Below are 15,495 nucleotides of genomic sequence, written 5' to 3' on the forward strand. Positions count from 1 at the left end.
TAATGTATGCTTGATTGATATTATTAAAAAAAAAAAAAGAATAACTTTTCCACCCAACTTTTTCAAAAACCAAAAAAAAATATTTTTTATCATTTGGAAAGGCATAATCTTTTTAAATTATTATTATTTTTTTTTAAAACATTAAATCTACTTAAAAAGTATTTGTCAAACCCACTTGAACTGAAAAAACGTTGTTAGGCCAAGTCTAAAAAATAAATTTTTGAAAGACTTTTTTAGCGTTTGATAACAATTTGAAGTTTTTGGCCATTTATTGCAAAATGAAAAATTACCCTTAATTATTGTGTTATGAAAGCAATATCTTGCTTTTTGGAACTCAAAATCATAAATGAAAATTATTAGGATGATCTGTCTTGGGATTAAGTAATCCCCACCTAAAAAGGCCAATTTTAATGTGGTAATAATGGGAGCTTGGATGCAATTAGTGATACTATGTGTGTTGAATTCCGACCACACAATCAAAAAGGTAACTCAACAGGAGAGCACCGACAGAATAGATTGCCCGAACGACTTGTCACAAAAAAGAAGAGATTCCAGCGGCGGTTCGTCCACCGGGAAACACTCTGACGATCAAGTCAGTTATCTCTCAAAGATAGCAAAAATACTTAACTCACTATTCAGAACATCAAAAACATACTTTAGACCCATGAAGATGCCTCTTTTTTATAACAAACACTGATCTAATACCAATAGAAGCCTAACTTCAATGGACTTAGGATTACTGTTAATCTTGGACTCCCAGTAGGATTGAGATAAACTTATCTTTACTCAAACTGAAGTCCTTTCTCATTCTAGGACTCTTGTCCCTTATCCGTTTATCTCGGATTCCGATACGTTCGCCAATAACCCTGGCCTAGCCAAGATTACCTCGGCGTCATGACCAAGACACATGACACCTCGGCTGACACTTCGGTACTACATTGACCACGTGCTGTCATTTAAAAATTATGTCCCCAGAGATACTATAAATTTAGATTTAATTATTTAAAAATTATCATTTTATAATTTAAATTTACTTTACACATAAATTTTATATTATATAAATTCAATATGAGGCCGTATTTGACAACTTTTAATTTTAGCTAAAAAATTATTATATTTCACTTTATTTGTTTATTTATTTATTTTTATATATCTTTGTATAAAAAATTAAAAAATTACTAAAATGACTAATTTCAAACGATACCTCAAGTACACATTTCTATTCGAGACAGTTAACCTGAGATGGACAGATTTAAGCCTAGTTCGGCAAGTTATTTTTTAGTAAATATATTAAAAAATTATTAAAAAAATTAAAAATTAATAATTTATAGCAAAAAGAAAAAAATTTCTTTTTTTTTTATATTTTATATATTTTTTTTGTAAAAAATCAAAAAAATTATTTTAAACATAATAATTTTTTTAATTCATATTTTAATTAAATAATTAAAAAATTATTAAATTAACCTGTTTCCAGTCGAGACTTTATTATTGGGATGGACTAGGAAGCCCAATCCGAAAAGCTCTCCCATTTGTGTTGCGTGGAATATAAAAATGTGAGCCAGATTTGGAATGGCCACGGCTATTTCTCAGTGGTCCGCGAGCTTACTTCGCTCTCTTCCTCGATTCGCTTCACTTTCTCTCCCTTTATCATCATCATCTTTTCCTCTTCATCGTCTCAATCGCAAACCCCTCTCTCTCTCACCGTAAATCTCTCTCTCTCTCTCTCTCTATTCTCTTCGTTGACTTATGTTTAAAAATTGCTCATCTCTTGCCTGCTCAATCAATTGATTCAGAGTTGAGCTTCATTTATATGAATTCATACTTATATACATCAGTTGTAAAGCTTGCTGTATCTCAATCTGTGTGATTGTTGACTAATTTTTAAAAATTGCTTTGATTGATAATTTTTTGCCTCCTAAATTCATTGATTCGAGTTTGGTTTCGTTTATTATATGAATTCGTACTTGTATGCTTAACTTCATCAGTTGAATTGTATTCATTTTGTATCTCAATCTGTGTGTGTCTGTGTGTTATTCATTATGGCTTAAGTGGCTATGCGTTATTTACATTGAAATTTTAAACTTTTGATTGTAAGGATTGATAAAGGATTATCGGGCACTGGGCATTGAAAGTTTTGTTTGAATCTTATATCATGATTATCATCTCCTTCTGTTCAATTCTATATAAAAGTCAAAAGTTATGTATATTTGCTACTTTTCTGGTTTGTATGAGTTTTAAACCATTGGCAGAAGTAAATTCTTAATATGGGTCGGCTCAGTTTGTACGAGGCCAGGGAAAAGCCATAACACATGGACACACGTGTCCGCAGAGTGTATGTGTGACCTTACAACTAGCCCTTTCTGTATCCCACACCATTGAGAGAGGACCAAAACTTTGTACTAATTTTTTTTGAGAAATAATAAGTACTTGTTTTTTAGTTTCTTACCTAGTCCATTGTTGGTCATTTTTGCTTATTAATTTTCTATCCTGTTCAATTTGTAGTAAACAAAATTCAGTCTGCTTAGCAATGGATGGTTCTGTAGCCAGCCCTCTGAAGGAATTTCCTGTGGGTTTAGATGAGGCTACTGAAGAAGAATTTTCTTCTCAGTCTAAATTGCTTCAAGAATTTTCAAGTATCTCCATCATTGACAAGGGATGGACTTTTAAGTCCAACAATGGTATGGCTCCTCTTGTGTGTGTTTGTCTCTATATATTTTAATGTTCTCCAAAGAGTGGAGTCAATTTTCTTTATATATATATATATATATATATTCTTCACCCACTCGCCATCTTCCACTTTGCTTCAGTTTTTTCAGAAGTTGTCACCTTAACTATGACTGTCTTTATGTATTTTAAAATTTCTGCAGGAAAATGTTCTGAAGCTATGTTTTCAATTAGCCAGCCAAATCTTTTGGCCAATAAAAAGAGGAAACATATTTTATCTAGTCATATTTTGAAAGAAAGTAATGGTTCTGTAAGCTTTCAATGGGCCCAATTTCCTATTGAAATGACGGGAGTGTCTACGATCGTTCCATCACCATCAGGCACAAAGCTTCTCGTGGTTCGAAATTCTGAAAATGAAACTCCTACTCAATTTGAAATTTGGGGAGCATCTCAAGTGGAAAAAGAGTTCCATATTCCTCATTCGACTCATGGCTCTGTATACTCAGATGGATGGTAACTTCTTGTATCAGTCAAATTATCTTATTATAAAGCTTTGTGATTTTGTAATTCATAAATGATCATGTATGTCTTTGTCACATATTTGTGTTTATGTGAGGGTAATGTTAGGAGCTTGATAAATTTGTAAGGCATGTTTTCTTTCCTGTCTTCATAAATTTAGATGTCTCCTGACGGAACAGGTTTGAAGGAATTTCTTGGAATTCTGATGAAACTCTAATTGCTTATGTTGCTGAGGAGCCTGCTCCTTCCAAGCCCACATTTAATGGTTTCGGCTACAAGAAAGGAGGTTCCGCAGATAAGGATTGTGGCAGTTGGAAAGGTCAAGGTGATTGGGAGGAGGACTGGGGGGAAACCTACTCTGGAAAAAGGAGACCTGTACTTTTTGTCATCAATATTAACAGGTTTGTTTTAGCTAGATTTGGCTTACATCATGGTTATGATAGGGTTAATTACTTGGATGGGAAGTGCTTAATGTGAAATTTTGCAGTGGAGAGGTACGTGATGTTGAGGGAATCGGGAAGTCATTGAGTATTGGACAAGTTGTATGGGCTCCATCAACTAAAGGCTTGCATCAATATTTGGTTTTTGTTGGATGGTCATCATCTAAGGGGAGAAAGCTTGGTATTAAGTACTGCTACAATAGGCCTTGTGCCTTGTATGCAGTCAGGGCTCCCTTTCAAGAATACGAGGCCAATGTACTTCATCCCAAGTAGGTTTCTTGCACTGATTAAAATTATCTTATGTTCTATTACATTTTTCTGTATGTCTTATTCATCTTAAAGTTATATAAGCTTAACTATCCTTGTAATTTGACATTATTATGTTTAGAGGTGAAGTGAATGAAGATGTAAGCGCACTTAATCTTACCCAAAGCATAAGTAGTGCTTTCTTTCCATGTTTCAGGTATCTTTCTATTCATATACTTTGTTCCCCAGCTATTATCCTTTTTGGATGTGTATATGTTTGCTTTTCTTGTTGCTTTTTATACTGTAACTTTCTGAGGTTACTGGGATTGAATCCTTAGAAAGTACATTTGCTGCTGCTTCTAATTGAGTAGTCAGTTCGTCTGGATCATCTAAGGTGATGTTTGTTGCATTATAACTGCATAATATAGAGCTACTTGTTATAATTTAAAAACCAATGGTAGCTTTTGCTCTCCATCAGTTGTTGAAACTATTCCACAAGAATAAAGTGAGTGCTAGTCCTCAAACCTTGATTGGTAATTATGATTGTGTTTCAGCCCAGATGGAAAATATCTTGTGTTTTTATCTGCAAAAAGTTCTGTAGATTCCGGGGCACATTCTGCAACAGATTCACTTCATAGAATTGATTGGCCAACAGACGGAAAGCTGGATCCATCAGCAAAAATTGTTGATTTGGTGAGTTCTGCATATGTTCTGTCAAATTTATGTGCACTACTCTTGGTTTCCTCCACACATTGAAATTTAGATATTAGTTCTATTGTACACATGGACTTACAAAAAATAAAAAAAAAAGAAAAAGAAAAGGAAAATGTACACATGAATAAGTAGTTGCACAGTTACAAGATTTCAAACTTGTATTTTCCCCCACAGGAATTATGCCCTTGAAAGTTTTTGCTCATGTTTTTGTTTGTAACTTTCTTTATAAAATTAGCTGAGAGAAAATTTACTTCAAGCTTTTTGGCAATATTCATTATATTGCTATAAAGATGCCCTGAAAGCTACTTCATCCGTCCCTTAGGAAGTTAGATTCACAATTATTAGAAATTAGTAATGGAAAAGGTCTGCATACGGTAAATGTGCAGTGAAGAAAGTGAGATCATATGGATGGTAACTTTGGAAAATTGTATTAGCCATACAATCCTCATGTATTGCATAACATGGTCATAGTTATTTGATTCTATGAAAGCTTCAGTTTAATGTAGAGTTTAGTGAACCTTGATGATGATGGATCTTAATTCGGCTTTCATTTAACTGCAAATAACAGTGGCTGATTGTCTGCAACTTTTTTGTAGGTTCCTGTTGTGATGTGTGCTGAGGATGATTGCATCCCAGGACTATACTGTTCAGGTTTTCTTAGTAAACCATGGCTATCTGATGGATACACAATGATTTTATCCTCCTACTGGCGTAGCACTCAAGCAATTCTTTCTGTCAATGTGGTGAGGTAAGAGTTTATGTTTCTCTAGCTCATGGATGTAGATACCTCATTTATATTCAATTTGTATAATTACCCAGCATAAAATTTTCTATTTACAGTGGTGATGTAGTACGAATCAGCCCTAGCGACTCAAATTTTTCATGGAATGTTCTTACATTAGATGGGGACAATATTGTTGCTGGTAAAACTAAATTATAATGTTTTCAAAGTTGATCGTTATATGGAAGAGGTTGAGATCAAATTAATGTTTTATTTTTTTATTTTTTTCCCTTGCTCCTGAAGTATGTAGCAGTCCGATAGATGTTCCTCAAATCAAGTACGGTTATCCTGTTGAGGAGTCATCTACAGTTCCAGCATGGAGTTGGGCGGATATTTCAAGCCCCATATCAAGATGCTCTGAGAAGGTTTATTCTATCCCCTTTTGTACAAATATAAGCTGCTTATTTATGTGGCAATTATTTATTAGAAGCTTAAAGTTGTGTAAACCATCTATCTTGTGACAATCTTGCACAGGTTGGGACTTTGCTGTCATCTCTTCAGTTTAGTGTGATGAAGATTCCAGTTAGGAATGTTTCTGAGAACCTTTCCAAAGGTATTCTGTCGCATATTTTCATACAGTATCCATTTCTTTGTTGATGGAGTGGTGTAATTGAGACTCATGTTATTCTGTGAGTGCTGAAGTTCCCTGGCTTACCAGTTTCTTCCATATTCTCCATTACTGTATTTGACTTCGTATACTTTATCTATCAGTCTTTGACTTTAAATTTCGTGGGGTTTATATAGGGACCTTTAAGAAAAGTAAAGATAAACTGTACCATTCCAGGATGCAAAATCACGTGGAATATTGATGAAAATAATACTAGTTCAGGTATACACAATTTCATAATAGTCTAGCCAGCTCGTCTATGCTTCACTTGGAGATTGAGCTATTATTAGAATCCTATGATTCGATTTGATTTAGTGGGTAATCGATACGAATAGGTTGTGTGAATTGCAAATAGCTATGAATCTTAGGTGAATCGATGAATCGTTAAATTGAATCGGTGAACCGTGAATCGATTCGATTCACTAAAATCGATGTTTGGCTTTCTTTTTTGGTTTTTTATTTTTGGAAAAGGGTTCACACAACCTTTTTAAGTTTTTTAGGATTACTATATGTCATCTTTTTACTTTTTCCTTCCCTATTAACTCTCAAATACTCAAACCTTAGGGGGACAAAAATGAACTCTCTCTTTCTATAATATTATAGACTTACATATTCAATTTTTATCCAAGTACTTTCATTTACAAAATGAATTTTTTGAAGGCATCAAGTGAGATTTTTGAAAAAGTTAGAAGATTTTGGTTTTTTAACCTTGTAAACAGTTAAAAACATGGTAATGCTACTAAATGAATGACCAAATATCTACATGGGTGTGCCCCACACCCATGTGAGATCAACACCCATGTGAGATATTTGGTCATTCATTTGGTAAAAAATTTTGGACCTATAGCATTTTCCTAAAAACATTATTGTTGAATTATTATTACTTGAAAATTGAAATTTTGTTTTTGTTTGCTTTCTATATTAAAAATGGTTGATAAGAAATTAGTATCTAAAAGGGACAAAGTGACGTGATAAACACGGAAACCTGTGTTAACTTCTTATCCAGACCATGTGATCATCATTTAAAATAATATTTTCACTGATTGAAGTCTAAATATTTTATATTTATTAGATATATTTAATAACTAAGTGTGTAGATATATTTTTCTATGTAATTTTAAAAAAAAAGTGTTTGAATCTTTACAATTCACTATTCGATTCGCAATTCGGTACCAGACTATTTCAATTCACGATTCGAATCTTGATTTGACAACTAAAGACAAAGAACAAATTCAGAGCGAAGTCACATTGATTTTGTGTACGAAAGAGGCTGCTACTATAAGAAAAGGCCTATGAATCTGAGAATAGGCTTGCCCTTAGCAAGGTTTTGATTACGTTATGTGCCCAAACTTACTTCTATATTATTGCCACTTCTGGGACTAGGAGAGCTGACTTTAAGCCATGATAGTGGGATAGCCTTCTACCTAGATTAGATATGAGTCAGATGACTTTAGTGTTACCCTAGATTTTTTTTCCTGCCCTACGTGCAGTCCCCCAGGGGAAAACCAGAAAGAAATTTGTAGGATGTACCTAAAAAAAGTAACTAATACTATAATGGATTAGTTGGATACTGTTTGAGTTGTCACTTGTGCTTAACAAGGTGTTTATTGATGATAGTACCCATATAATAGGAGGGAAAAATAAATTGAGAAAACAAAAGTAGATTTAGACCTGTAAAATAATTTCCATATAAGATAAGGTAAGCTCAATTTCCAGTAGAAACAAAAGATAAAATTTTGTCAAAACTGGAAACTGTGTTGGAATAAATTAGTGTTGGGTAATAGAAAGAGTTTAGGCATTTTGGTTGATCTGTAAATGGAAACTGTATGTATGTTTGCATGCTGTAAGTGGGCTATTTATGCCAAGGGTTTTGCATTTTTGTTAAGTATCTTGATGTCACCATCATTTGACTGGGGCTGGGACCCTATAAAAATGTGCTGCCCCGAGTTTTTGAAACAGTTCAGAAGTTGTTTTATGGTGGTTTTCTTTGCATGCTAGATAACAAATGATGGAATATTGATCAATATTACATCTTGTGTTAAATTGCATTAATGGCTTGTATATCTTCATTTCATTTAGGTGCCAGCAAACCTTTTGAAGCTATATTTGTGTCCTCCAAGTCCAAGAAGAGTGATGCATGTGATCCACTAATTGTAATGCTTCATGGAGGGCCGCACTCCGTCTCTTTGACAACCTTTTCAAAGTCCTTGGCATTCCTGTCTTCTATCGGTTACAGCTTGTTGATTGTAAATTATAGGTAATTCCATGGTTTTCCTCTTATATATTTTCTTCTAAAAGAAAAAGCATAATTGTTTAGAAATTTGTCCCTTTTTTTTTCTTTTTTTTTTTTTAAAGTCAAAACCTTGTTTAAGCCGATAGCGAACATTTGGGTTGTCCAATAAGTGATGACCACAGCTTGTCCAACTCCTCATGTTGCAGTACCTTTTTATTTTTTTTAAATGCTTTCTCTCTTGCATAATGTGTTCTGACTTTAGAGTGGGAGTGATCTATGAATGTATTTCTTACACCTTGCATGAAATTCTGGATAATTTATTCAATCCCCTCTCCCCTTTCCTCTACACAGGGGCCCTACTAATATTTTTTTGATAGCATCTTATATGTCAATTAAGTGATGATGCTGTTCTTCATTCAAGCGTGTGCTAATATGGAAATTTTTCTCAGAGGTTCTTTGGGATTTGGTGAGGAAGCATTACAATCTCTCCCAGGAAAAGTTGGGTCTCAGGTACTTATTATTCCAAATTACTTTAATTTACTGTTCTTTCTTGGTATTCGAAATTTTCCTTTAGTACTTAAAAATCCACTGTGTTATGGCAATGTAATAGTTTGTGGAGTTCCTCTTAACACTGAGCTTTTGTGCTTAACACATGCAGGACGTCAATGATGTACTCACTGCCATTGATCATGTTGTTGGCATGGGACTCGCAGATCCTTCTAAAATAGCTGTGCTTGGTGGTTCTCATGGTGGCTTTTTGACAACCCATTTGATTGGTCAGGTGTAGCAGTTCGGCAAAAACTATCACCTTTAATGTTTGTATTATGCCATTGTATCCTTAATTCTCATTTTTGTTTTGCATGAATTGTTGATAAAATGAGGGAAAGTCAACTAAGATGGTTCGGTTATATACAACAAAGACCAATAACTGTACTAGTAAGGAAGAGTGACATTGCTGACATTGAGGGTAATGTTAGGGGAGGGACACTGAAAGTAACATTTGTTTGGAAAAAGGAAAAACATGATACCATATGGTTTAACTGAAATTATAGCACTTGATAAAGCGAAATGGTGAAATAGGATCCATGTAGCCAAAAACCCAACTGGTTGGATTAGTCTTTGTTGAGTTGAGTTGTTGTGAATACATATTCATTCAATCATCTAAGCTTGAGGGTGGACACTCGAACACCCAAGGACAAAGCTACAGAGAGGGCGGTTTGTGGTGCGTACAGTCGTACACTTGTGAGACTGGATGTGTGGGTTCCTGCTATTAGAAGTATATTTTGCTTTCTTAAGCTGCAAAGTTCTCAATTTTGATATGGTTGATTTTGGTGTTAAAAAATCTGCAGGCACCAGATAAATTTGCTGCGGCAGCTGTAAGGAATCCTGTTTGTAACCTTGCTCTGATGGTTGGTACTTCTGATATTCCTGATTGGTGCTATGTGGAGACTTGTGGAAGTGAGGGGAAAACTATCTTTACTGAAGCACCTTCAGCTGAACACCTATCTCTTTTTCACAGCAAGTCTCCTATTTCACACTTGTCGAGGGTATGCTTTCTGAATACTAGTTAATTACTATTTTTAAAATTGCCTTGGGTTCCTTTTGACAAATGCACACACTTTGAATTCAGATTTCACACAGAATTTGTGACCAGATGCTACATGATTCTACAAAGCTTGTTCTAATGGTCATGTGAAAGTGGCTAGGCTAAATAGAAGCACAAAACCTTCCCCTTTATCCATTTTTTTCTTCTTAATTATCCTTCTGGAATTGAATTTGACACATCTTTAATGCTGACGAAGGAAAGCCATGGTCCTTGCATGGTATGCAAAGACGATTTTAGAAGGTAAAGGTTAAAAGAAGAAGGTTTGATGCTACTTGCTAGACTGAAGGAGAGATATAGAGTGAAAGAATATCTGAAGTTCCTTCATACAAAAGAAAAAACTTGTTTTCTAGCTTAACTTGTTCAGTATAACGAGGGTTTGTGGTGTTCATTATGTAATCCACAAATTTGAGCATGCTATACTACTTATCTTCACAAACTCAAATTGGGCGAGCCAAGAATTGCTTTTTGTTCCACTGCCAAGAACAGATAATATAATGGATGCTTACATTGTATTTGATGATTGAATTCCCTGTATTGAAATTATTTGCAGGTCAAAACACCTACACTTTTTCTTTTAGGTGCTCAGGATCTTCGTGTTCCAATTTCCAACGGATTACAAGTAAGACTTCATGTCCTATTCACTATTTGAAGTGTGTTCTGAAAATTTATGATGAAAAACCATGCTTAAACATAGGTTTAGATGAGATGCATATTGAACAAAAGATCCTAAACGTGGGTTTAATTTTGACAGTAAACCAACAGGCATAATATGATAATGTGAATACTTTGATGCAGTATGCACGGGCCCTAAAGGAGAAAGGAACTGAAGTTAAAGTGATTGTATTTCCCAATGATGTCCATGGAATCGAAAAGTAAAACTTCTTCCCATTGTGCTTTTATTTTTGTGGCAAGAACTCAGTCTAATCAACTCTCAAGCTAACCTCTCACATGGTAATTATATTTGCTTGATGTTTCTCTTTTGCAGACCACAATCTGATTTCGAAGGCTTCCTCAATATTGGAGTGTGGTTCAAGAAGTATTGTAAATAAGCAGAGGCATTTCTAATCAGACAATCAATTTCTAAGCAGAGGCATTTCTAATCAGACAATCAAGTAAAAATATTCTATTTGATACTGCAATTTAGTATGAATTATTTGCTTAATCAATTTCGTCCATTCTCCATGCCTTCGATGAAAATTTACTCTTTATATTTTCATTAAATGTCAAAAATATTGTATAGAAATTTTATTGTTCAGGTACTGATCTACATTATCTCATTTTAATTATTGAATCATATCTTTCTTAGACAAACAAAATTTACCCTCATTGACATAAAAACTTCAATATAATCTGATCTTAATGAATTCATACTAAATATGTATCAAATATAAGTTTTACTAGTTTAATTTCTTTCATGCTAATAATAAATTCAATAATTTATAAACATAATTGTTCATAAACTACCTTATACATTGGTTTTTTTTGGGGTGTTCATGAAAGAATGGACACATTTGGCAACAAAAAATTGTTCCCAACAAGATTGTTTGAATTTCAGTATAGCTCTCCCTTCATCACTCATCTACCCTTCTAGGAGACAAAAGTAGGTAGTTCATCTTATGTTTGATTTGCAATTCTTCCTTAGACATTTATTTATTCGTTTATCTATATGATATAGTAAAATTCATATTATATAGAGAAACATATTTGGATATTTTTCCTTCGGTAAATTCCCCTGACACCCTCTATGGTTTTTGTTTAATACATATCTCCTTTTTACATTTGAAAAATTACATTCTCCTCCATGAGATTTGTAATCTTCTTACAAATTGGCCACTGAATTGCTGATGTCATGTTCTAAATTTTTTTAAATAATCATCTTGTCATTTTTTCTATCATTTCTTCTTTCTATCATTATTATTACATTCTACAACTTTTCATTATTAAATTCTACCTGAACATATTCTTATTGAGTGATGATATATAAACATAAACTTTATATAGAATTTTCAAACACAATGATATAGTTTAATGATGACTTTTCATTTTAAAACAAAACAGTCATAAACATGATTTATATCAATATCACAACATTTTTGTGAAATTTTTATTTATGAATATAATTTTTCATTTTTATTTCCATCATTATATCTAGATTAGATCAATTTAATTTAAATATATTCAAAAAGTATAAAATTTGTACAAAGAACTTCAAAAAAATTTATTGAATACAACAAGATAATGTATTGAATTTTTATATTTTTGTATTTTTTTGGTATTTGGTGAATTTAAAAAAAAAAATCACAAAATATTATACTTCTTAAGTATATTTAGATTAGGTGTAACAAAAAAATAAAAAAATAAAAAATTGCTTAAATATTATAAAAATTCAGTACAAATAAAAGAATACGAAAAATAAAAAAAATTAATTTTTTGTGTGAGTTAAACCAAAGAAGATTGTTATTTCTATTAAAATGACATGAATAAAATATTTATATTATTTTATATGTATAAAGGTTAAAGGGTAAATATATTATTTTAATCGATAGTAGGGTAAGAGCATCCCTATCAGATTACTTAAATTTTATCTTAAAATATTATTAAAAAATTTATTCCCTATTTGAAGAATCATTTTTTCATTTATTTACCCCAAAAGACTCTCTAGTATTTCCTATTCTATTAACAAACTACATATTTTTTCTCTATTTTATTAAAATATAATTTTTAATGATAAATTTAAAAAAATAAAAATTATAAATGTGTACTGCAATCCCTAAACAAAATAAAGCAATAATAATAATAATAATTATAAGGGAGTTACATTGACTTCTTATAAACAGGGAGTCACTGTAGCAATTCCTATTTTAGGGAAGTGTTTAAGGGCTCTAATGGAAGGATATAGAGAGTCACTAATCCCTTAAAATAGGTAAGGATGAAATTTAGGGATTCTATTAAGGATGCTCTAAGTGTAATTTTTTAATGCGAGAGGAAATTTGTATTAAATATCAAGAGTGTTGGTGTAATTTATCCTTTTTCCTTTACTTCCTGAGTTCCCCTAGAATTTCTTTATTCGCATATATTGAACTATCTATTCATTAATTTCATTTTGCCCTTATTCAAATTTGAGTTTATCTAAAGTACAAAAAGAATTTCTCAAAAAAAAAAAAAAAATACAGGAAGTAAAAAGAAAAAAATAAGAAACTTGGCGCCAAATTAGTAACTTAATTCCCAAACTAGGCCTGGTTTGGATAGAATTTCCAAACTGGGCTAAAGCGCTATTACAAACCACACTTTCACTGTTCCTAGGATCTTCCCGCGGGAAATTTGTGAAATAGTAAAAACGTGGTTACAAACCACGCTTTTAATTAAGAAAGCGTGGTTACAAACACGCTTTTAAAGAATTTTTTTTTTCTTCATAAAACATGGTTCCAAATCACGCTTTATAAATTTTTTTAAGAAAACGTGATTTCGAATCACGCTTTCAATACCAGCCACTCCATGCACTCACTCTTCTCTCTCGCTCTCTCTCTTTCTGACACACAAACACTCATCACACACACATCAAACCAATATAATTTTTAATATATATAAATTTTATTTTATAAAATTAAGACCAATATTAATAATTTATAATAGCAAATAATAATCAACTATATGAAATTAAGACCAATATTTTCAAATCATTTTTTTTTCAAATAAATTTTTTTCTATTAATTTTATTTCAATTAATTTTTTTTAAATTAATTTTTTTTCAATTATTTTTTTAATTATTTTTTTTTCAATTATAATATGTGTGATCCTATTGTCATAAATAATAAAAATAAATATAAATATTTTAGGCCTGAATAAACATATTTTTTATTCTATGTTTTTAAATTTTTTTAAACATTTTGTTCAAACCAAACTCATTTGTAATTTATGTTTTTCTAAAAATAAACAAAAATCAGTTTATAAAATATTTGTAAACATAAATAAAAACGTAAACGTTATCAAACGCTACCTTAGTGTTTAGGGATAAAATTTATTTATTTTAGGGTTTAGGATTTATAGTTTAATTCTTAAAATTTATTTTTTTATAAAATTGAAGTTAAAATAAATTTTAAGAATTAAACTATAAATCCTAAACCCTAAAATAAAAAGAAATAAATTTTAAGAATTAAATCCTAAACCCTAAAATAAAAAAAATAAAATTTATCCTTAAACACTAAGGTAGCGTATGGTAACGTTTACGTTTTTGGTTTATGTTTACAAAAATTTTATAAACTGGTTTTAGAAAAACATAAATTATAAACGCGTTTGGTTTGAACAAAATGTTTAAAAAATTTTAAAAACATAAAATAAAAAATATGTTTGTTTAGGCCTAAAATATTTTTATATATTTTTATTATTTATAACAATGGGATCACACATATTATAATTGAAAAAAATTTAATTTAAAAAAAATTAATTAAAAAAATAATTATTTGAAAAAAAATTTAATTGGGAAAAAAATATTTGAAAAAAATTTAATTGAAATAAAAGATTAATTGAAAAAAAAATTAATAGAAAAAAAATAATTGAAAAAAAAATTATTTGAAAAAAAATTATTTGTAAATATTGGTTTTAATTTCATATAGTTGATTATTATTTGCTATTATAAATTATTATTATTATATATATATATATATATATATTTAATATTAGTCTTAATTTTATAAATTAAAAATTATATTGGTTTTGTGTGTGTGGGGGATGAGTGTTTGTATGTCAGTGAGAGAGAGAGAGGAGAGTGAGTGTAGGAATGGCAACGGGGCGGGGCGGGGCGGGGCCAGGGACTACACTCCCCGTCCCTGATCCCCGAAAGTTATATATGCCCCATCCCCGTCCCTGATCCCCGACAGGGACTTATAGACCGGCCCCATCCCCGTCCCCGATCGGGGATCGGGGATCCCCGACCCCAAAAAATCCCCGGGGGTTTTTTTTTTGTTTTTTAATTTATAAAAATCTATAAACATGGACTAAAATATATTTGAGACAATGAAGACAATGCCATACAAAACCTATAGCATTGCCAATTAACATGGATTTAAATAACCTGTAGCATGCCAATTAACCTGTAGTATGCCATACAAAATCTGTAGCAGTGAATTAAAATATGCCATACAAAACCTGTAGTATGCCATACATTCTGTAAACATGAATTAAAATACATCCTGTAGCATTGCCAATTAAAAAAATTCTGTAGCAGTGCCATTTAAAAAATACATCCTGTAGCATCATACACAACCCACACACAAAACATTGAGAAAATTCAGCAGCCCAATCAAAAATACATCCTGTAGCAGTGTCATAACAGTGTCATCACAGTGCCATACAAAACTCATAAAATAGCATCCTGTTTCTCCAAGAAAATTCAGCAGCCCACACACACAAGAAAATTCAACAAGTAGCAAAGAGAATAACTAATCCCAAGCACAACCTGCAAGGGATAGGCTACCCAAAAATTGAAATTAAAAATTAAAAAAAAATATCCATTACAACATAAAAAATCAAATCCATTGTGTGTGGCCATGGAACATAAATAAACTTAAAATATGATATTCATAAACAAGTATTAATAACATGCAAATTAAATTGAATAAGATAGAAGTTTTAAATGATTTACAAATTTACAAAAATATACCTCAAAATGCGACTTTGCAATGTCCA

The 15,495-nt window shown here is 31.6% G+C and overlaps 1 protein-coding gene across 4 annotated transcripts; it reads left to right on the forward strand.

The window, feature by feature from the left end:
* The first annotated feature begins 1,472 nt into the window (after positions 1 to 1,472).
* AARE (acylaminoacyl-peptidase-like protein) lies at positions 1,473 to 11,126 on the forward strand. 4 transcript variants are annotated; one of them, XM_082875636.1, is made up of 19 exons: positions 1,473 to 1,703; positions 2,503 to 2,678; positions 2,868 to 3,177; positions 3,363 to 3,584; positions 3,671 to 3,892; positions 4,012 to 4,086; positions 4,424 to 4,562; positions 5,180 to 5,331; positions 5,424 to 5,506; positions 5,608 to 5,729; positions 5,839 to 5,917; positions 8,051 to 8,228; positions 8,654 to 8,714; positions 8,863 to 8,985; positions 9,554 to 9,751; positions 10,361 to 10,429; positions 10,606 to 10,682; positions 10,796 to 10,865; positions 10,901 to 11,126. In XM_082875636.1, the coding sequence occupies exons 1-18, from the start codon at positions 1,570 to 1,572 to the stop codon at positions 10,857 to 10,859; spliced, it is 2,484 nt and encodes an 827-aa protein (XP_082731762.1). In that variant the 5' UTR covers positions 1,473 to 1,569; the 3' UTR covers positions 10,860 to 10,865; positions 10,901 to 11,126. The 4 variants fall into 4 exon arrangements, 2 of the variants coding, with proteins under 2 accessions (XP_082731762.1, XP_028126721.2); XR_014333639.1 differs by having other exon boundaries at positions 8,863 to 9,019; positions 10,796 to 11,126; XR_014333638.1 differs by having other exon boundaries at positions 9,835 to 10,429; positions 10,796 to 11,126.
* Positions 11,127 to 15,495: the final 4,369 nt, after the last annotated feature.

This window comes from Camellia sinensis, chromosome 6 (genome assembly GCF_055761805.1).
Source record: "Camellia sinensis isolate YWXY chromosome 6, ASM5576180v1, whole genome shotgun sequence".
Lineage (NCBI taxonomy): Eukaryota > Viridiplantae > Streptophyta > Magnoliopsida > Ericales > Theaceae > Camellia > Camellia sinensis.